We start from the raw sequence: 21,700 nt of genomic DNA, 5'->3' as shown, positions 1-21,700 counted from the left end.
TCTCTGCAGGAGAACAGGGCCTGGTCTGTTCCACCTTCCTCCCTGAACCCCCAGGCTGCAGTTCTCCAGCCCACACCTTGATCCCTTCAAACAGGAGGTGGACACCTCCCCAGGAACAGTTCAGGAGGGGACCAACTTTGGAGGATAAGGATGGGGATGTGGCAGAAGAGCAGAGTTGCAGGGAGGGAAGAGTGGAAGGGCCTCCTCCCACACCCAAGAAAGCCAGCAAGAAAAAATTGTGAAATATTTATGAAAAGGGAAAAATCCCCCAGTATGAATGGACTCAGCCCAGGTACCAGGGCAGCTTCTCCTCCTATCCCTTTGGCTTCCCATCTGTGAAATCAATGAAGGAAACCCACAATATGTAATGAGGACGAGAGGAAGGGAACATTCAAGAGCTTATGAAGGCTGGGGATTGTGTCCTGATCTGGGCACTCTTCTGTCCTCCTCTCCAGGCAACCTTTTCCTGGAAGAAGCCAGTAGACCTCCCCACCTGGACATCTTATTGGCATTCCAGACTCATTCTCCTCCTGCTTAAATCTCCCTCTTTCCATGAGCGTACAATCACAGTCATGCTTGACTCTTCCTTCTCTCTTGCCCCTCACATCCAACCAGTTGCTAAGTCTTGCTGATTCTAATGCCAGACCATCTCTTAAATCTACCTGCCCCATCCCCACACTTCCCTGGCCAATAACTTAGTTAAGACCCTCATTACCTATTGCCTGAACTTGTTTAATAACCTCCTAATTGGTCTCAATGACTCCAATCTCTTCTTCAAATTTCAGTCAAACTGATTTTCTTCAAATGTATCCAACCACCCCCCTACAAAATAAACTCTAGGACCAAATATAAAACACCTTTCTTTGACCCTTTCTTCTCTTTCCAGTCTTTGAAAATTTTATGTTCTCCATGTCTTCTATGATTGAGCAGCCCTGGCCCTCTTGCTAATTCTTTCAGGTGGCGCCAGCTCTCCACAGAGCCTGGAATGTTCACTGGCTTCCTTCAAAACTGTTCAAATCCCATAGAACACCTTTCCCAGTCCTTCCCCTGCTCCCTCTGAGTTTTTCTCCCAGTTACACTGTATAAAGCTTGTATGTTGTTTCCTCCATGAAAATATGATCTCTATGGGATCAGGAAGCATGCTTTTGTCTTTGTCTGATCAGCATTTGGTATGATGCCTGATCCTTGAGGTGGGAGAATCACTAAAGTTTAGCAAGGAGTATTCTGGGCAGACTCGCACTTTAGCAAGGTCTCTGAGGGGTGGGTCAGAATCAGGAAAGAGTTGAGGTGGGAATGTCTACTAGAAGGTAGTTACCCTAGTCCAAGCCAGAGGCGATGAGAGATTGACCCAGAGAGATCATAAGATCAGAGAAGGGATCGGCTGCCCCAAATGCTTTGGAGGGAGTGTGGCTTGGATATGAAGATGGAGGAAAAATGACTAGAAAGCAGGGGGAAGATTGGAAGGAGATACTGAGTTCTGGTTTGAACATATCGAATTTAAGGTGTTTCCAGGACATTCTACTCTGCATGTCTGTCTTTTGACAGTCTGTGACAGGGGCCTGAAGCTCAGCAGGGAATAATGAGGTGCCCAGAGATCATCCTAGTACCGATGGCAGCTGTGGAGAGCAGAGAGGCACAGGAGATGGGTTTCCAGGTCAAAATCTTGGAGCACAGACCGATAGGTCTGACGTGGATGATGAACCAGTAGTGTTTGAGAAGGAACAGTCAGTCACTCAAATAGGAAGGGAACCAAGGGAAAGCTCTTCCATGATAGAGAAGAGAAGAGGGGGTCCAAGAGGGCGCAGTCAGATGCTGCAGAGAGGTGTGGAAGGATGAAGATTAGGGAAGTCCATTGGATTTGGAAATCAAGAAAATTAAGAAATTTGGTTGGAAGAGAAACTTCAGTTCAGCAATGAGATTAGAGACTTTAGAAGAAAATGAGGGGTAGCTAGGTGGCACAGAGGATAGAGAGTAATGACATTGGAGTCAGGAGGACCTGAGTTCAAATTTGGCCTCAGATACTTAATCACCTAGCTGTGTAACCTTGGGCAAGTCACTTATCCCCATTGCCTTGCAAAAAAGAAAAAAAAGAAAGCAATGAGAGGAAGTGGAGTCACTGAGGACAAATGGCTTGTTCTTCAAGGAGATTAGCTGAGGAGAGATTTAAGATAACAGCCGGCAGGGGTGATAGTACTTAGAATTTTTTAAGAATGGGGAGACATGGTTGTGTCTGTGGGAAACAGGGAAAGACTTAGCAGATAGGGAGAGACTGAAGAGAGACAGAGAGACACAGGGATGGGGAAAGAAAGAGAAGAAGAGAGGGAGAAAAGGGGAAAAGAAAGCCAAAGGATGGCAGGGGTAATCAGCTAGAGGAGAAGGGAGAACACAGGATCAAGCATGCACATATGGGGATTCATCCTGGTAATGAGAAAGATGGCAGAGCCTGATGCAAACGAAGAGAGAATGGAGAATGATGCCGGGGGTGGCAGCTGAGGAGAGAAGAAGGAGCCTAAATTTCTGCAATCAAGATAAAACAAGTTCTGAACTGAGATGGCAGGGAGGTCTGAGGGGACTCCATGTGAGTGGCACAGCAGTACAAGTATGGGTCACATGCTCCACATCCACAATGGTTTTCTTTTTTGGGGAGGGGGTTGAGGGGCAATGGAATTAAATGACTTGCCTAAGGTCACACAGCTAGTAAGTATGGAGGTCAGATTTGACCTCAAGTCTTCCTGGCTCCAGAGCTTGTGCTTTATGCACTGTGTCATCTAGCTGCCCCCTTAAAGTCTTGACAGCCACCCAAATTGGCAGATGACTAGATTCACTGACTGCTACTATCCTTTCCACCTCTGAGGTTCTTTTTCTAGGAATGGATGGAAGAACATTCACTGGTTGTAGCCTCCATCACAAGCTCCTGTACTTTGTCAAACCTTTTGCTTTTTTTGCTTTCTCAATCAGGTGAACAACAATGGGATCATCTCCTTCCTAAAGGAAGTCTCCCAATTCACCCCAGTAGCCTTCCCCATCTCTAAAGACCGCTGTGTGGTGGCTGCTTTCTGGGCTGATGTTGATAACCGTCGGGCTGGAGAGGTCTACTACCGGGAGAGTAAGGAGCCAGCCACCCTACAGAGAGCTACGGAAGACATCTGGAGATACTTTCCAGAACTCCCCGACTTCTCAGCAAAGTGGGTTTTCGTAGCCACCTGGCACCAGGTGACCTTTTTCGGAGGGAGCTCACTTTCTCCAGTAAGTTCAGCCATTGGTGAGGGATGAAGGGAAGGAAGTCTAACCAGGTTTTCTAACCAAATGCAGTCCCTGGCTATGGGCCCTATAGGACTCTCCCCCCACCCCCCTTGCCTTTAAGTTCTAGAGAATCCACTAGAGTATGTCCAATCCATGGTCCGTGGGCCACATGCGGCCTTCAAAGTCCATCCAAAACCTTCTGGGAATATGGGGTATATTGTAGTCAATGTGGCTCAGAAGAGTGAAAACATTGGATATCCAGGCACCACAGTATGCCATAGCCATGCCTAGAACCACATTGGATCTGCTCCTTTGGGAATCCCTTCTGATTGAAAGATGTCTTGGTAGTATTCTTCTCCCTCCTAGTCTAGAAGACCATGTAGAGAACCATCTTGGTACTAGTTCTTGATAACTTACCAGGAGCTCTCTGGGCCATTAAAAATTGTCCTCAGAAGCTAGATAAGAATAATTTTCTGGAGAAAGTACACCCAATCTCAAATACCCTGAGGCCAAACCTGCTCAAACCTCAGTCTTATCCTGTGTGGGAATGCAAGCCAGTTTGTCTCACGTCCTTCAGTTTATAGGCTCGAAAAAATCCTTGCCCAAAGTCCCTTCACTTCTCAGATCAGATTCCTTTCTCCTATTTTGTTACCAGAAAGAGACATGGAAGAAAGGGGGTGGGCAGTGGGTGCTTCTGAAGAGTTACATGAAGAAGTAGGAGAGCTGAGATGAAACAAAGAAATGGGATGCTACCAGGAGACTCATTTAGGTCTGTTGGCAAGAGATAGGGTGCCTCAGAGAAGAGAAGGTTCTCCCTCATTGGGGGGGGGTCTTCAAGCTGAAGAGAACCCCCAATGAGGTGTGCTGATTCTTGGTCAAGCATGGGTTGGATAAGATACCTCCAAGGAAGGTTTGCAAATGTTATTCAAGACAGTAGGAAAGGCCCCAAACCTGTTAGAGTTAGAGACTGTTCTTCTAAGCAAATAACCTCCCAAAGGAGAACATTTGAAATCACAAGGAGGCTTGCTAGAAGCTGGCACCCAGGCACCAACAATAGCAAACAGGGATGGTTTGATAATGAAAAGAGATATAAAAACTATACAAAGTAGATAGAAGAATAATGAAAGTACAAGTTGGGGCTACTGAGGGCAAAGAGCCTGATCAACCTTAGCCCTGGTCCTGAGAGTGTGGCAAGATTGTATTGTCTTTCAGAAAAAAAAAAGCTTCATTGGATGCTTTTAGGATGATCTGTTTCAGAAGGCATGTGCTATATGATGTGTTTTAGAAAGATTTCTGTCAAAAACGGTTGAAACATGTTTTATGTTATCAGGAAAATTCATACACAGAATACATGATTCCCTAATGATGTCAAATAAATAATATATTACTAATGCTACATTTAAGGAGCTTCAGATCAATAGAAGATCTCTACTTTTGCACTTCTCTTTGTTTATTAACTTTTTATTTCAGATTAGGCATCAACCACATTTTTCAAATTACCCTGAGAAAAAATAGCATGAGCTTAATTTATCACTTTTCTGGGATAAATAGTATTTTGATGAGAAAACACCCCCTTTATCTAGGGATAAAGGCCACACATCTCCTGAATTTTATTTTATATGCCACATACTTTCTCCCCATTGATTACATGATATTCTTGTGTGCCTCTTGCTCCAGAGACACTGAACTAGACTGAAAACCACAAATCTTACTAGAGCTTCCACCACGGCCATACACATCTCCTACGCACCCTGCCATTTAGCTCTCCTGCCCAACTCCAATTCCTTCCTTGACTCTAAAATGGTTCAAATAAATGGGACATCTGAGTGGCCAGATTTGAGGTTCATCCCAATGATTGACACAAGGAGATCTGGATTTGAGAGCCTTCCCCATTGCCCCCTCCAAGGTTAATGGCATATTCCAGTTTCACCATCTTTCCCTTCTCCTAACCCCATACTTCCCCAGTCTTTTCCCCTCCCCTGATCTTCCCCTCTCCTTTTGCCCTTCTCTCCCAGCCCTTCTCCATCCCTTCACCCTTCCTCTGATCTCCTCTGGTTCCTTTTCATTCTCCCCATCCCACCCCCCTTCCCTCCTTTTCCTCCTCAGCATTTTACTAGAGTCAGAGGGTCTTAAGTTCAAATCTTACCTCTGATGCTTATTTTCTATGCCACATTGGATAAGTAATTTAACCTTTTTACCCATTAATTTCTTCATAAGTAAAGTGAGTTGCCGGACTACATGACCTTAGAAAAGTAATTTGCATTCTGTAGACCTTAGTTTCCTCAACTGTAAAGGAAGGAATTTGCAATAGATAACTTCTGAGGTTTATTTTAATGATAACTTTGTGGGATCTGTTGTTCTAGCTTTGGTCCCAACTCTGACATTCCACTATGTCCTAAAGGTCCTTCCAGCTCTGCCATTCAACATTCCATGCTCTAAGGTCCTTCTCAGTTCTCTCATTCTATGCTCTTGAGTTCAAAGGTCCTTCTAGCTCTGACATTCAACATTCTGTGTTCCAAGAGCCCTCCCAAAGCTGACATGAAAGCTCCTCCTGTTCTAACATTCTATACTCTTTGTTCCAAAGACCCTTACAGCCTGGACATTCAATGTGCTGTGATTCTTTCCTTGTAGGTAAACACCTTCCAGATTGTCCTCATCACAGATGGCAAGCTGTCTTTTACCATATTCAACTATGAGTCCATCTTGTGGACCACAGGCATGCACGCCAGCAGTGGGGGCGATTTGGCGGGACTAGGAGGCATTGCCGCACAGGTAGGGTTGGTGGGCACATGGGAAGCACATTCCCAGAAACTTCTCTGTAGGTTTTTTTCAATGTTGTTAGCATTTTTTCTCCAGAAACGTGTGAAGAGCCTGGGGTTTCTTCCCCTCCCTCCCTCCTTAGTGCTGTGAGGTTTGGCCAGGGTGAATTCTTTACATTGGCTGGTGCAATTGAGTTCCTTCCTTGCTCACCTCACTGCCAATCTGGCTCCCACCCCCACCCCCAGCCTTGGAATTCCAAAACAGCAACTTCACAGAGAAGAATTCTCCCTCTTGTTTTTATTGAATCCCTTTGTTCTTTCTTAATGGTGCCCAGAAGAATGTATGCCTTTGCCACCAGCTGAGCCACTTCTGGCATCTTGCCCAGGCCATTTCAAGAGTCTCCAGAAAGCAGAAAATCACAAATCACAGGTGTAAAGGAAGTAGATGCCTGAGGGGATTCCAGACTCCAAAAGGACCAATGTTAATGCTTGTCCACAGAGTCCAGACTCTGGATGCCTGCAGCATGAGTTGTGGTTACAGAGTGCTTCATTGAAGAAGCACCTTCTCTCTTTCCTTTCCCCAAAGACAGATCTAGAGCCAGGAACATCCTGAATAGCCACTTGCTGCCAAGTCACTTACTTTTCTGGGCCTCAGTTTCTTCATCTGGAAGGAAATGCTAAAACTGGTTGGTTTCTGAGGTCCTTTCCAGCTCTAGACATAGAATACTATTATTCATGTCCTTAGACAAGTCACGATGTTCATCTCTTTGCCACTGAGGCAAAGTTCTGTTACCCCACGACCCCATGAACACCATCAGGCACTGGAGCCAGTAATACCATTCCAACCAAAGCTATCAGTCAAAATGAAGCATTTAAGATCAGCCCCACAGAGGAATCAATCTATAAATACAAGGATCTAGACTAGAATATTTGTCTGTTCCAAAGTACTTTCACATGATTCTATCTAGATCAATTTTCCCTCCTCATGAAGAGAGCACAGATAGACCAAACGCCAACAATCCTGTTTTCCATCTCTAGCCAAATGGCTGCCCAGGTCAGTCACTTGTGGTCTATATTAAACTTACGTTCATCTACCAAGAAAAACTGAGTTTCTAATTCCATGTGGGGCTCTAGGAAGGTACGCCACCCTCCTTGCCTGGAAAGAGGAAACGTGTGCACCTCACAAAGAAACTTATAATCCAAGGCAGTAAAGAAATGTTCAAGATCTCACATTGAGGGCAAGGGCTTTAGGAGTCCCAAAGGGAATGATTTAGAATGGCAGCTAAAAGGGACAGAGGACTAGTCAATGATTCTCTCTGAGCTTCAGTTTCCTTGTTTATAAAATGAGGAGAATTATAGCACCTACCTGACAGGGTGAGGAGTAAATATATAATGCTTTTTGCAAACTTTAAAGCATTTATAATTGCTGGTTAATGTTATTACTATTACCATGAAAACTTTCATAGAAGAGGTTGATTTTACAGCTGGACTTTGAAGGACAAATTGAATCTGGCTAAGTGAGAAGAATAGGAAAGGCATTCTGGGCATCTGGGCCAATATGAATAGAGATGTGGGAGGGAAAGCCCTAGGCATGTCAACTGAGGCAAAAAAAGGAGAAGAGGGCAAGATGGATCTACAGACTCACTGATGAGAGAGAGAGAGAGAGAGAGAGAGAGAGAGAGAGAGAGAGAGAGAGAGAGAGAGAAGGTTGGCAACACCAGATAAAGGAGTAAACTTAGTCTTGGGGGTAATGGGGATCTCAAATGTGTTGTCAGATAAAGGATTAAGCTTGGTCTTCAGCGATGGAGATCCCAATGCCACTGCCAAATGAAGAATTAGCCTTCATCTTCTGGGCAATGGTACAGCCAAATGAAGGATTGAACTTGGTCTTCTGGTCAATAGGGATCCCAATGACTCGACCTAAGGATTAAGTTTGGTCTTCTGGGCAATGGGAAAGTCAATGGCCCAGTCCTGAGTTAAGCAGAATTGACTCATATTCCTTTTTGGTCTTTCCCTCAGGGTAGAGGAAATCATTGGGAAGACCTTGCCTTCAAGTTTTAGGGCTGGAAGGGACCTTTGAAGTCTATACTTTTACCAAGACATTCTAATGGCTTTTCCTCACATCAAATTTTGATTGATCTAACCAATCCTGAGTCCAATCCTTTGTTTTGCAGATGAGGAAATTAAAGCAGAGAAAGGTTATCTATGTGTGCAAGGTTATCTAATTAGAATTTGACAGCATTCAACCTAGGTCTTCCATTCTTATGTACAGTGCCAGGCAATGTCTGGAATCATGACTCATTGATCTTGTTTTCCCAGGCAGGGTTCAATGCTGGTGATGGGAAACGTTACTTCAACATCCCTGGCTCCCGCACCGATGACATTGTCAACGTGGAGATGACGACAAATGTGGGTATCCCCGGGCGATGGGTGTTCAGAATCGATGATGCCCAGGTGCAAGTGGGGGGCTGCAGCAACACAAGTAAGAGGACAGTCGCTAGGCGTCTTCCCTTGGGGGTGGGATGTGGGAGGAGGGCAGTAAAGTACCTGGGTTTCCTCTTTTTGTCCCTGTTTTGTTCTAGTGTCCATTTTGTCACATGTAGAGCTGGGGTCCTGCTGAGGGTGGAACAGGAAAAGTCTATGGAGTTCAGGAGGGAAATAGCTCATTAAAGTCATTAGCCCTGTGCAAGATCATGTGGTTGATGGAATTATGATGGGGGGAGGGAAGAAGAGAGGGAGGGAGAAAGAAGGAAGGATGGAAGGAAGAAAGAAGGAGAAGGAAGGAAGGAAGAAGGAAAAAAGAGTTTACCTAACATTTGGGGAAACTTCAAGAGAAGGGTCAAGTTGAGGATTGATTGGATCAATCAAAATTTGATGTGAGGAAAAGCCATTAGAATGTCCTGGTAAAAGTGTAGACTGAAAAACTAGAATCTGGTCCTCAGTTTATTCACTAATGAAACAGAAGATTGTTGAAGTCCATCAGTTTTTAGAGTCAGAAGGATGTGGGTCCGAATCTTGGCTTGACCACTTAAACATATGTGACCTCAGGCAAGCCACTCTACCTCTGAGCCTCAGTTTCCTCACCTGCAAAATGTGGGGGTTGGACCAAACGACCTCTGAGCTTCAAGCTCTAAATTCATGAATCTTCAATTTCTAAAATTCTGTGAATTGCTGAGTCTTAGAAAACCACAAGGAAGGAGAAGCCAGGCTGGGACTCCTGCAGGGTCATGGAGGCATGCACAAGCACTTGTTTAGCAATGGCCAGGTGGGTCATGACCTATCTATACCCATGGTAACATGATCAATATGACAAGAAAGTTTGAGAGACCCCTTGATTGAACCCCACCCCAAACACATACATATATCCCAAATAGGAAATAGCTCAAGGTATAATCACAAAATTAGGGGATGACTTTAGGATAATTTTTTTAAACTGGAGGAAATGCTAGAGGAATGTGGATCCTAATAGGAATGAGAGAAGTTTGAGGTCAGACACAAGGGGGAAAAATGGCTTCATCTCTCCCTTTCATTGGAGGCCTCCAAGCCAAGTCTAGATTGACCTCTTGTTGGGAAAGGAGTAAGTAGAGTCCTTGCTAACAAAGAGATTGGCTTGAATGGCTTCTGAGTTCAACCAAGAGGGTAGGCAAGGAGGAGGTGGTGAGGCAAGAGGAAGAGAAGAGGTAGCCAAGACGAAGATCTGAAAAGAATAAAAAGAGACGTAAAAGACAAAACACCAAGGGGCAGGAGAGTTCCAAAGATTATCTCATCAAAACCCTCCTTTCCTTCAAACCAGCAACAACAATAATTCTTAAAGTTGGCAAGAAGGGGTAAAGATAGTACTGGGAGAAGAAGGAAGAGAATGACTGGAGGAACCATAAATTTTGACAGTATCTGTCATCACCAACGAATAATCAATCTCGAGGCCCTTCTTCCGTAGAAAAGAAAGGTAACATCTGCCCTCAGAGGGTGATTCATTCATTCATGACAAACAACAGCAACAAAAAGAACAGGAAAGAATTGGTCTCAAATCCAGTCTGCAGGTGACAAAGGAGGAAATAAGTGACCCTAAAGCCAGTCAATTGGCTGCTGACTCAAGGATACATGTGTGGCTTGGGACCTTAGGAAGCCCCTGAGCAGAGGGCTCACTTCTGGACACAGCAACATGAGAGGAACACCTTCACCTAAGGCTCAAGAGTTTCTCCAGCTTTTTTTAATTAGAGCTTAATTAGCTTAGTTGTTCAAAAGATGGCCTCCCCAGACACAATCACTTAAATTGGACCTTGCTTGTACCAGAGTCTTCTGGCAAAGCAATGTAAAAGAAGAGGGTCAAAAGGTGACCTGGAGAGAGGGGTAGGACCATGCCACAAGAGGGAAGGGTGAAGGATGGCGATGGAAGATTGAGGGAGACTCCAAAGAGTCAAATTTAGGCATGAAAGGAAAAAAGCCCTAAAATATCATTATCCCAAAACAGAAAGGGGCTGCCTGGTGAGTTCATGGGCTTGCTGCCTGGAGGACTTCAGGCAGGGGTGGGAGTTCTATTTATCTGGTACAAGGTAAAGAGGCTTCTTGAACTTGTGCCTAGTGGTGCCCTATCACCTATAGAATGAAATATAGTCTCCTGTGATTGGCATTTACAGTCCGTCAAAATCTAACTCCAGTCTGCTGACCCGGTTGATTCCGTGTCTGTCTGTCTGTCTCTGTCTGTCTGTCTCTGTCTCTCTGTCTCTCTGTCTCGCTGTCTCTCTCTCTCTCTCTCTCTCTCTCTCATGCGCGCACACACACACACACACACACACACACACACACAGAAACACATGGTGATTTTGGAAGAGGAGATATTGAATCTCTGAATGTGTGGGGGTTGAAGCACAGCATCTGTGGGGAGAAGAAATGAGGAACAGAGAGTTTGGATTATAAGGAAAAAAGAAGAAAAGAAGGATCCTAATTTTGAGGATAAAGACTCTAGAGCAGATAACAAGCTATGAACTTGCCAGGACTTCAGGAAAGACACGAAAGGTGGAGAGAAAAACCTGTGAAATTCCATGATGTGTGATATGTGTTGTCATCATCTTGATCTTGGATCAAGCAGGAACAAACCCAACACACATCACTGGTGCAGATCCAACAAGACAGCCCAGGCATCCAGTGTGCAGTAGTCCCTGATCCAAATGAACCCCTCATCACCCCAGCCCACGGCTGGCTCTCGAATTTTAGGGGGGAGCTCAAAATAGTCAACTCTCTGGACAAGGGGGCCTAGACAAACCATTGAATTCACACTGGAGCTCACTGTCACTGACAGAGGTAGAATCCGGAGGAATCTCAGAGGCCCCCGAGTCCAACTCAGACCTAAACAAGAAGCCTCTCCCATCACTTCTTGAGGAGGGGCCCTTCCATTCATTTCTGCAAAGCCTCCAGCGACAGAGAACCCTTGCCATCCTCTCATGTCTCTGCACCTGCTATAGCCGGCTCCTAATTCTGCTTTCTCTACCAAGTAGAAAACAGCTTGGCCTTCTCCCACACAATCGCCCTTTGAACACTTGAGGAAAGTGACCACTCTACTTGGCCCACCTCCCACCTCCGCCTCTCTTCCAGACAACACAATACCAGTTCCTTGAAATCATCCTAGGGTAACCCTGTCTCCAAGTCCCTCACCACCCTAGGTAACTTTCCAGTTCGTCAGTGCCTTTCCCGAATAACATGTGGTGACCAGAACTGAAATCCTCAGTGACCTGGCCAGGGCATCGTCTAAAGAGCTGCTCCCCCCTTGTTCTGACCCATCTGCCCAGGTCTGGGGCACCTATTTTGGTGGTTGCCTCACAGGAATGGGAATTAGGCCACTTGAGCTTCTAGTTGTTTCGTGCCAACTCTAGGCTAGTCTTCACATGTATATGAACAGTTAAATTTGTGAGCCTAAGGGCAGGTTATATCGTCCTCTATCAAAGGCCATTGTATAGGACTCAGACTTTCATCCTAAGGCAGTGAGATTTTTGCAGGAAACAATGTGCTACTCACTTCCCAGATTTTTGTCATCCACAAATTCAAAAACCTTGCTAGGCATGCTTTCATCCAAAACATTGATAGAGAGATCCCTGAAGCACCGCACTAGAGACTTCTCTCATGCTCCACATCAACCCATTAATCACTACTCTTTGGGTCTGGTCATTCAACAAATGTTTCTGAATTCATTAAACTGTCTGATGGTCCAAAAGGGAAAATATGAGAGACTGTCCAGCCCTTTGCTCAAATGTAGGTGTTCTCTGTCTACAGAGATCACTGGATCTACAATCTAAAAATAAAAATTCCATTAAAAAATGGAAACAAGGAGGCAGCTAGGTGGCGCAGTGGATAGAGCACCAGCCCTGGAGTCAGGAGTACCTGGGTTCAAATCAGCCTCAGACACTTAATGATTACCTAGCTGTGTGGCCTTGGGCAAGCCACTTAACCCCATTTGCCTTGCAAAAACCTAAAAAAAAAAAAATTTTAAAATGAAAACAAAGTTCATCAGGCAATTCCGCTCTTGATGAAGGGTCCTGGTGACCATCTACCTAAAACTGCATTCTAGAATTTTGCCTGAATTGAAACTTGAAACTAACCTTACCAAGCTATAACTGGAAGACTTTCATTGCTTCCTTTTCTTTTTTTCTTTTTTTTTTTTTAAATTGGGGCCCTGTTGAATCTCTTCAGTTTCTCAAGCCCTCTCCCCCTGTCTGTGACACTGAAGAGAATCCTGAGAGCTCAGCAGCAGCAACTGCCAGGCCATTCAGTACTGAGCACTGAGAACATTGAGGGGCTCGCTTATCATCTCCTCATGTCTTCATCTTCTACTCCCAATTATTAATAATAATGACAATAGATGGAATTTCTACAGGCACTTTGAGTTCACAAGTCTATGGGTTACATGCTAATGTTAGCAATGAAGAAACTGAGACTTGGAGGAGTTGTAGTTCACACTGCCATTCAGTATCTGAGACAAGATTGGTCTTCCTGATCCTTTCAAGCCTCATACTTCCCAGACTGTTCTCTACCCGTGTCATGGGTCATCTTTCTCCTTGAAAGGAAAAAAAAGGAGAAAAGGAAACATTCTTCCTTCTCCCTATCTGTTATCCCTGGATCCCCCAAGGGATGCTTCCAGCCCTAAACATCTGCTGCCTGCCTCAGTTCCCCCTTCCTGGCACAGGCTCATTCATGGTTGCTTGTTCTTGTTGATATCTCCTGTCCTCAAGTTGGGCCACAAGCTCCCTATGCTTCCACACAGCCCCTGCCCCATCAGAGCTCCGTTCACAAGATCCTCCAAACCTTCCTGGGTTGCTTCCCTTTCTAGAATTTCTGGTCATGGCATCCTGCAAGTTCTTCCTCTAAATTCCATGAAGCCAGGTCTTCCCAAACCCACCTAAGGTGCCCGTCAGATATGGCCGTTTTCCTTAGTGATCTTGTTCTAGATTGCTCCTTTGCCAAGCCCCTTCTCAGAAACAAAGGCTCCTTTGCTGATGGAATCAATCTTTCTAGCCAGGTTCTCCTGCATTGTTCCAGGACTCTTCTGCCTGGTAGATAAACAGAAAAGCCCGGATGGACACAAAATCTGTTCTTTGTAGAATCTAACTTCTGGTTCTTTAAGATTCTTTGTAGAATCTAACTTCTGGTCCTTTAAGATGACAGGATTTATAAATTAAAGGGTCTAAGCTTCCTTGAGTTCAATGTATTACAAAATTGAATTTATAGAGTCCTCACACACAGGGATCTCTCTCATCATGTTTCCCACTGTTTTTTTTTTACTTCTTTTCTTTTAAGTTTTTGCAAGGTAATTGGGTTAAGTGGCTTGCCCAAGGCCACACAGCTAGGTCATTATTAAGTGTCTGAGGCCAGATTTAAACTCAGGTACTCCTGACTCCAGGGCTGGTGCTCTATCCACTGTGCCACCTAGCCACCCCATGTTTCCCACTGTTGAACAAAGTGGATGTCAGGTCCAGTCTGGTCCAATCACTTAGCTCACTGAGGACCCATAGTATCTATCACTCCTGTCATGCTGCTATGTAAAAGCCAGTCTCAATGGGTTGCCCTCAAAGTTAGGGGTGAAATGGTGTTCAAGACTCTTCATGACTTAGCACTCCCATTCACTGAAATCACAAGTGTGGGCCTTTTTCCAACCAATCACCAGGAATTTTTCCAATGCAACAGGGATAATATTTCCTAATGTCCAAGATGGCCAAAGAGAATGCACAAGTTTCTGTTTCCATATTTTATTCAGTGATTGAATGTTTTCATATCTTCATACCCCTTCCCTGTGCCTAAGATGGCGCTTTCAACAATCTAGGTACTTGAAGTCAATCATGATTTTTAAATATATAAGATAAGGTATGTAAAGACTTTGTAATATTGTTATTATTATATTAGAGATAGCTAGCAATTTCAAAGTACCTACTGTGATTCAGGGCTGCTTCTTGGAGCCAGGAAGACTTCATCAGATCTAAGGCACAGCTCATGGGGCATCCAGTGAGGGATATTTTAATAATGTTTTTACAAAAGTTGAAATGCTGGCTGTGCAATCCAGAGCAAGCCACTTAAACTTAACAATTCTCCAAGCCTGAGCTGATGAAAAGATGCATTGGGAAGGGTGTTGCCTCACAATTCCATTTGCCAATGCAATCATAGTCCGGTCCCTAGCCCTGCTATTAAGTAATTAATTAGTGCATCCAAGAATAAAGGGGGAGACTTGTTGTAGCCTGAGAAATTCATCTGAAAATTAAAATAAAACTTCCTGAGGTCATTATTCTTAGAGTGAACAGTTTGCCTGTTTTGTGTCGGCAGCTTCTGTGTGTCTGACCCTCCGTCCTTGTCTGAATGGAGGGAAGTGTATTGATGACTGCATTACTGGGAACCCTTCCTACACCTGCTCCTGCCTTGCAGGCTTCACAGGGAAAAAATGCCACCTGGGTAAGTGTTTTTCCTGGAATAATGGTGCGTTATACCTTATATTCTTTGAGGTAAAGCTGCTGGGATCCCACTGGTGTAGGGCATGCCAGCTGGGGACACTTCCTCTGCTAATGTGGAGGAAACTTAGCAAGTCTCAGAGAAAATCATCCCTAATTTCGTTGTTCTGGGAGCTCTGATTTGGGACAATCTGCTTTTCTTCAAGCAAAGTATCATGTCCTGTGTTTCAGATGTGAATGAGTGTGACTCTGATCCATGTCAGAATGGAGGGACCTGTACACATGGCATAAACAGTTTCAGCTGCCAATGCCTCCCGGGCTTCAAAGGCCCTACCTGTGGAACAGGTAAGACAAACTATTTAAAAGAAAGGCGCCCCAAATCCTTGCTTCTTCAAATTTCAAACTTCCCTCCTGAATCAGAGACAAGAATTAGAGGGCTGTCCAGATGCCAGGCATCTCAAACTTCAGAGACCGGCTGGTTCCACGTGACCTGGGGAGGAATCTTCTGTAGTGCCCTCGAACAAGTGAAGACCCTGAGAACAGGGCGCCTACCCCATACTCCTGGCAGCTCATGCTCCTTCTGGACAACTTGCAGAGTCACAAGCTGTCCCTGATGTCAACCCTAAAACAGCCCCTTGGCAACTTCTGCCTCTCTCTGCCTCTGTAATTAGAACACAAATGCATAAGCTCCTGGCTGTGGCCTGTGTTCTAGGGAGTTATTCTTGTTCATGTCTTAAACATCACCCTACTAGTGTCCCTGTGAGTTAGAGGAGACAAGAGGGTGGCAGTTATCATGATTCCTACTTTCCAGATGAGGAAACTGAGGCAGAGTTGATAGATATTGCAGGGAGCCATATGATTCCACAGTAGAGCCCAAATTTTCCAAGTGCTTGGTCAGCAATTTGCTTTGTGAACACAACGGTTTCTTAAAACTGCAGCCTCAGCAAAAAGGGGTATCTGTCTGCCTTCCATCCCCTCTGGGGAAAGGCATCCACTCCCAACTCACAGATGAACACTAAAAGCCTCATAGGCCTAGGCACATTAATTCTCCTCCAGGGAAACACTGAGTGTTGCCATAAAACAACTGTAGATAAAGAGATGTGGATGTGCTCTCTGAGACATCTGAAGGCTCAAAACTACCAATAAAAGATGCTGTTGGTTCTCTTTAAGTCCCTCTTCAGATGGAGACTTCACATGGCTACCCACCTCCATTTGTAGATCCAAGAAGTGTTAGTCTCCTCTAGGAAGGAAAAAGCATCCCCTTGCCCTCTAGGGTCAAATTTCCTTGCTGGATAGAAACCCCAAGAATCATGACCCAGCCACAGTCTTTTAAATCACAGAAATCTCCCCATGAAGCTCTTGAATGGACCAGAGGAGTAACTATCAAAAAAGAGAGACTGCTTTTGTCATCCACATCTGTTTCTTAGTGTTTCTTTCAAAATCAACAGGATCCCTGAGAAGTTTGGGGGACTTTCTGCCAACATCCCCCCCCATGCCCTGACCCTGACACTATTCTTGAGTCAGCTCCTTCTCCTTCCTCCTAGCTCAGGAATGCTCTGCTCCCATTGGTGTGGCAACCTCCTCTCTGACCACTGCTCACCAAGTGTCTCACCCACTTGTGCCTTGATTTCCTCATCCATAAAATGAGGATGATAGATGAGATATCCTTTGGGGATCCTCCTAGATCTGAGTCTGTGGTCCCCAGACCCTATAATCTCTGCTCTCCTTGGGGTGTTGAGCTCCTATGGGCCACCTTCCTTAGCCTCCACTTAAAGGAACAGACAGATGATAGAACCTCCATCATTCAGAATGATTCATTCCTCTAGAGGCATTCTGCAGGTTCTTGGGCCTTTTCACCTCCTCCAATGATCTATCTGACAATGATCAAAGGTAAGGAAATGCTTCCCTTGGGGAGGTGATGAATTATAAAGCAGAGCCAGGCTCAGGAGCCAGAAACTAAGATCCAGAGAAACCAGATGAAAACGAGAAGCCTGGAGGGAGGCGAGGCTGCACCTGGACGGGGGGCAACTACCCATGAAGGCCATTCCTCAGGATCTACTAGTTCGAAACAACCAAGTCCCAACCCTGGATCACACTCTCCAGGCTAAGGTTGTCAGGCCCCCTTGGAAATGTGATCAATGCTTTCAAAGCTGTGAAGTAAAGACCCTCCTGCCCAATGAGGAAACTGAGGCTAGGCAACTAGTGAAGGAGCCATAGGTATTGCATCTGCAATCTAAGCCCAGCACTCTTTCCAGGGCAAAGTCCAGGCTCTTCACCCAGTAAGCCATGGTTATCTCACAAGGGCTCTGCTCTGGCTTGACCTTAGCCCTGAAAATCATGGCCTTCTTTCTCCTGCAGCTGTTTGTCCTGGCCTTGGGCTGTCAGTCAGACACAGCCCAAAAGCCTCTCCTACAAACCCATGGCAGTGCTCCTCAGCCTCCAGCTAGTCGCTCCCAGCCCAGTGTCCTCTGGAATGCCTCGGATTTCTTTTTTTTTCTTTTTTTTTTTTAGGTTTTTGCAAGGCAATGAGGTTAAGTGGCTTGCCCAAGGCCACACAGCTAGGTCATTAGTATCTGAGGTCAGATTTGAACTTGGGTCCTCCTGACTCCAGGACCAGTGCTCTATCCACTGTGCCACCTAGCTGCCCCATAACATAGTTTTTATGCCACCTAGCCGCCCCATCGGATTTCTTTACATCATGCCTCCACGTGCCTCAGCTGCACCCACTGCTCTCAGTTCTACCCTTTGGGTCCAGGCAGAACAGTTCTTATCCCTCTTTGAGAACATATGTTGAGCCTTGCCTCCAACACTTCACTAGCTGTCCAAACAAGCCACTAAGACTGCGTTTGAATTCAAGTCTTCTGCATTCCAAGACTATCTCTCTCTCTCCAGTTTGAAGCTTAACTCTCAACCCCTCTTCCTTTGATAATTTCTTTCACAGAACTCATCCCCAAATATCTCTCTCCAACACTGACCTTCGTCCCAAGTTCCAGATCTATAGTTCTGTCCACTAGAAATCTTTTCATTTAATTGATGCCATGTAACTACTGTGTTTGTGTCTCCCTGGTTCAGTGGAATCCCCTTGTGATGCCAAGGATTGTCAGAATGGTGGCGAATGCCAGGCCAGGAATGGGACAGCAGAATGCATGTGTCAGCCAGGCTACACAGGAGAAAGCTGTGAAATCAGTAAGTGCCAGAAGGGCAGTTGTTACAAGGAGCAGAGTGGTGGTGTAGAGAGCTCTGATCTCAAAGCCAGGAGGATCTGAGTTCAAATCCCGTCTCTGCTATTGCCTCACTATCTGGTCCAGCACAAGTCTCTTGTTCTCTCTGAAAAATGAGTGTGATTGCACCTGCCCTACTGAGCTCCCAACAGACATCTAACTAACACATCATCTATAATTCCTACCCCACAGATATCAATGAGTGTGACTCTGATCCATGCATGAATGGAGGGAAATGTGTCGACCTTGTGGCTAACTACACCTGCCTTTGTTCAGAGCCCTTCACTGGCCCTCATTGTGAGTTAGGTAAGGAGTCTCCCTTCATGGGTAAGTGACCAATCCCTCTGTGCACAGCCAGGGCTCCTCTCAGGTCTTCCCCCCCTCAATCCATCTCATTTTACCCTTCTGTCAGCTCTGCCAATTTCTTCCTTTCTTGCACCCAAGCCCAGGCCTGCCTCCTGTGCCCTAAATCTCTGCTGCCACTGCCTGGCTTTGCTAAGGCTCTTTCTTTTCCATTCTACCTAGATCAGTCATCCTGTGAAGACAGGAGCTGCAGGGACAGGCAGACTTGCAATTATATCCGCCCAGGGCGCTACATCTGCACATGTTCTCCTGGCTACTATGGAAACAACTGTCAGTATGGTAAGCATCTGGGGGACCCATCTCCCTGACTCAGAACACCCAGATGGACCACCACCTGGCATGGCATGGGGGTTAGAAGAAGGCAGGGTATGAAGACTCTTTGGGAGACAGGAGCATCTATCCATCCCCCAAGAAATGGAACTGGTGATGGCCCATGAGCTTTCCAAAGAGAGTGAAGAAAAGAGGCATGAAGAGCACAAGTCCTGGACCCACAGCTGGGAGGCCCAAGAAGTCAAGTTTCAGGAGCAGCAGAAAGAGGAAGGAGAATTCCCATGTGGTGCCACTGACCACACACAAAAATGCAGTTAGGAAAATATCGATAACTATCCAGTTCATGTATATTTTCCCAACTCAATGCAATCTTCATGAAAATAACCCACATGCAAGAATATCATCCTTGATGCAGGCCTTTTGTGAACAACATCTGTGAACAAGTGAGGCCTCTGCATTCATGATTTACAAGAAAAAGGGAAAGTATTCAACTCAATAGAACAAGATTTGCATTAAAGGCCCTCTTCTTCAAGACTTTCAAGATTCTTTAAAAGATGAGATCCATTTACCAAGGCTCATATGGGAGTTGAATGACTGTCCCATCATGGTGGATGTTCAGCCCAGAACCAAAGTCAAACAGGGATTCCCCATGTTTGGACTTTCCACCTGTCCTATGGTTGATCCTGATTGTACACAACATGGTCCTATTTGTTTTAGACCTCACCATAATGCAGAGTCACCTAAATGTGACCTAGAGTTGCTTAAAGTATTGGTTTGATCAGTCATAGAGGGAAAAAAACCAAGGAGATGAAGAATGATGATTGTCCGACCCATGTATGGTACAACAAACGTGGTTCATGAGTACATGTAATCCTCGACAAACTCTGCCAATGGACAGAATCAGCAAGAGGAAAGAGGGGAAGTTGACTCACCTTTGGGAAATTACTGGAAGCTTTTAATGGCCCTAAAGTTCTCCCCAAAACAAAAGCCTGTTCATCTTTTTAGCACCAACATTCTTTTAGTGACGCCAAAGAGCTGTTGGTCATTTAATACTCTCATACAAAAGGCAGTAGACAGGTTCATGGTGAGTGTGATCAGGCTAAAGCTTATCAATAACAAAGAGCTGAAATGGGAGAAAAGATTCCAAAGATATCATCCAGGAGATGAAGGATGGGAAAAGGTGGCCACCAGTGAGTGGAGCCCATTCTGAGGATGTATTGGAAGCTACGGCCAAGAATGAAACAGAAAGAGGCCCGGAGGAGCTGCATTTGCACCATTTAGGGAAGGAACCACATTGATGGTACCACAAATTACCTGAAATATCCAAGTAAATACAGAAGTCTGCCCTTGAATTAAAAAAATCAACCATGTTAATACATGATAGAAAACATGAGGAGGAGGAGAATGAGATGAAGAGAATGAGGAGGAAGAAGTTGAGGAAGAAATTGAGGAGGAGGAGGAAGATGGTGGTGGTGATGATGATGATGATGGTGATAAGAATGAGGATGAGGATGACTAATTTTTTACAGCCAGAATGAGGAAAATTGTTCAGATCAACTCTGCTTTGGTCAGATCACATAGGAATTGCTGGTCCAGTTCTCAGTGCCACATTTTAGGGAAGACATTGGCAAGTCAGGATGCACTCAGGGCAGGTGATGAGGGGACTGGAGATCAGCCTGAAGAAAAAGAAAAGACTCAGAAGCCACAGGAGAGCTGAGCTCAACTATCTACAGGTTTTCCATGTGGAATGGGGGCTGGGTTTGGGCTCCTTGACTGTTGCAGAAGAGGTCCCTGCTCCTGTGTGAGAGAGGCCAGTTATGATGCTCAGGGTAGTTCCTCCTTCTCTCAGTCAGGTCCCATTAGTTGCCACACCCCTGCTCAGTCCAGTCAGGGATGCAACCCAGTTGCACCACCACCACCGCCTCCATATCATCATTGTTGTCCTCTATGGGGAAGGGGATTACAGAGACTATACACAGAATATACATGTAGAGAGTGGCACCTTCAATCTACAAGTGGAAGGACTGAGACATCATCCAACCCACACACATCCATTGAACAGATGAATAAACTAAGGTCTAGAGAGTTTGTAGTTAATCACCAGTATTTATGTAACACTTGAGGGTTTAGGAAGGGATACTGGATACATAGATTTATAATGATATATAATTTAATTGTCCCAACAAGCTCTGGAGGTTACCTTTCTTATCTCCATTTTTCCAAAGAGAAAACAAGTTAAAAGAAGTTAAGTTACTTGCTCAAAGTCATACAGCTAGTGAGTACCAGAGTCAGGGCTCTTTCCATTAGCTCTCAGATATCCACCTGGCCTCCTCCGAACTTTGCTCCCTGTGGCTGGAATACTCACCCTCCCTGGCTTCTCTGGCCTCCTTTGAGACTCAGCTTAAACTTCAGCTTCTGCAGGAGACAATCTCCCAAATACAGCATTAGAATGGGAATTGCTTGAGAACAGAGGCCAGGTTGAGCTTGCTGTATATTCTTAGACTGTGCTTGCTAACTGACTGACCAAATAACATTCCTTCCAAAACATTTCTATATTCCACCATCTGAAGTCCCTTACAAAGTCTCTTATGACTCTTGGGTCTCCGTAACCTATCGCCTTACGAAGCAGCTCTGCCTTGTGAAATGATCGAACACTTCCACCAAATAGTCTGGTCTTCAACAAGATCTAGGCTAAGGGACTAGAGCCTGAAAAGGGGAGGTGTCTTGATGGGAGTTCTGGGAAGCCAGCACAGGAGCATTTTGTCCCAGGGAAGAGAGAAGATCAAGGGAGAGCTGCTGAGAGTGTTTGGCATAGAGCGAGGCATGGCTGAGTTCATCTGAATGGTGGCACGCATCAAAGGGAGATTAAGTGAGGAGGCCATTTCAAGTCAATGGACTTCCTTCCCCACTTCCTATT

The 21,700-nt window shown here is 45.2% G+C and overlaps 1 protein-coding gene across 4 annotated transcripts in view; it reads left to right on the top strand.

The window, feature by feature from the left end:
• Positions 1 to 21,700, top strand: part of SNED1 (sushi, nidogen and EGF like domains 1) — a 97,216-nt gene that overhangs the window by 35,428 nt on the left and 40,088 nt on the right. For 3 of the 4 annotated variants that reach the window (XM_074190723.1, XM_074190722.1, XM_074190725.1), the window contains exons 2-9: positions 2,959 to 3,246; positions 5,875 to 6,015; positions 8,322 to 8,484; positions 14,808 to 14,933; positions 15,161 to 15,274; positions 18,002 to 18,115; positions 18,343 to 18,456; positions 18,676 to 18,792. In XM_074190723.1, the coding sequence (XP_074046824.1) occupies positions 2,959 to 3,246; positions 5,875 to 6,015; positions 8,322 to 8,484; positions 14,808 to 14,933; positions 15,161 to 15,274; positions 18,002 to 18,115; positions 18,343 to 18,456; positions 18,676 to 18,792 (1,177 nt within the window). The remainder of the gene's footprint in view (positions 1 to 2,958; positions 3,247 to 5,874; positions 6,016 to 8,321; positions 8,485 to 14,807; positions 14,934 to 15,160; positions 15,275 to 18,001; positions 18,116 to 18,342; positions 18,457 to 18,675; positions 18,793 to 21,700) is intronic. The other variant, XM_074190724.1, reaches the window with a different exon arrangement.

Source organism: Macrotis lagotis, chromosome 6 (assembly GCF_037893015.1).
Source record: "Macrotis lagotis isolate mMagLag1 chromosome 6, bilby.v1.9.chrom.fasta, whole genome shotgun sequence".
Classification (NCBI taxonomy): domain Eukaryota; kingdom Metazoa; phylum Chordata; class Mammalia; order Peramelemorphia; family Peramelidae; genus Macrotis; species Macrotis lagotis.
Note: the sequence above shows the minus strand (reverse complement) of the source record. Positions and strands in the feature narration are given on the sequence as shown.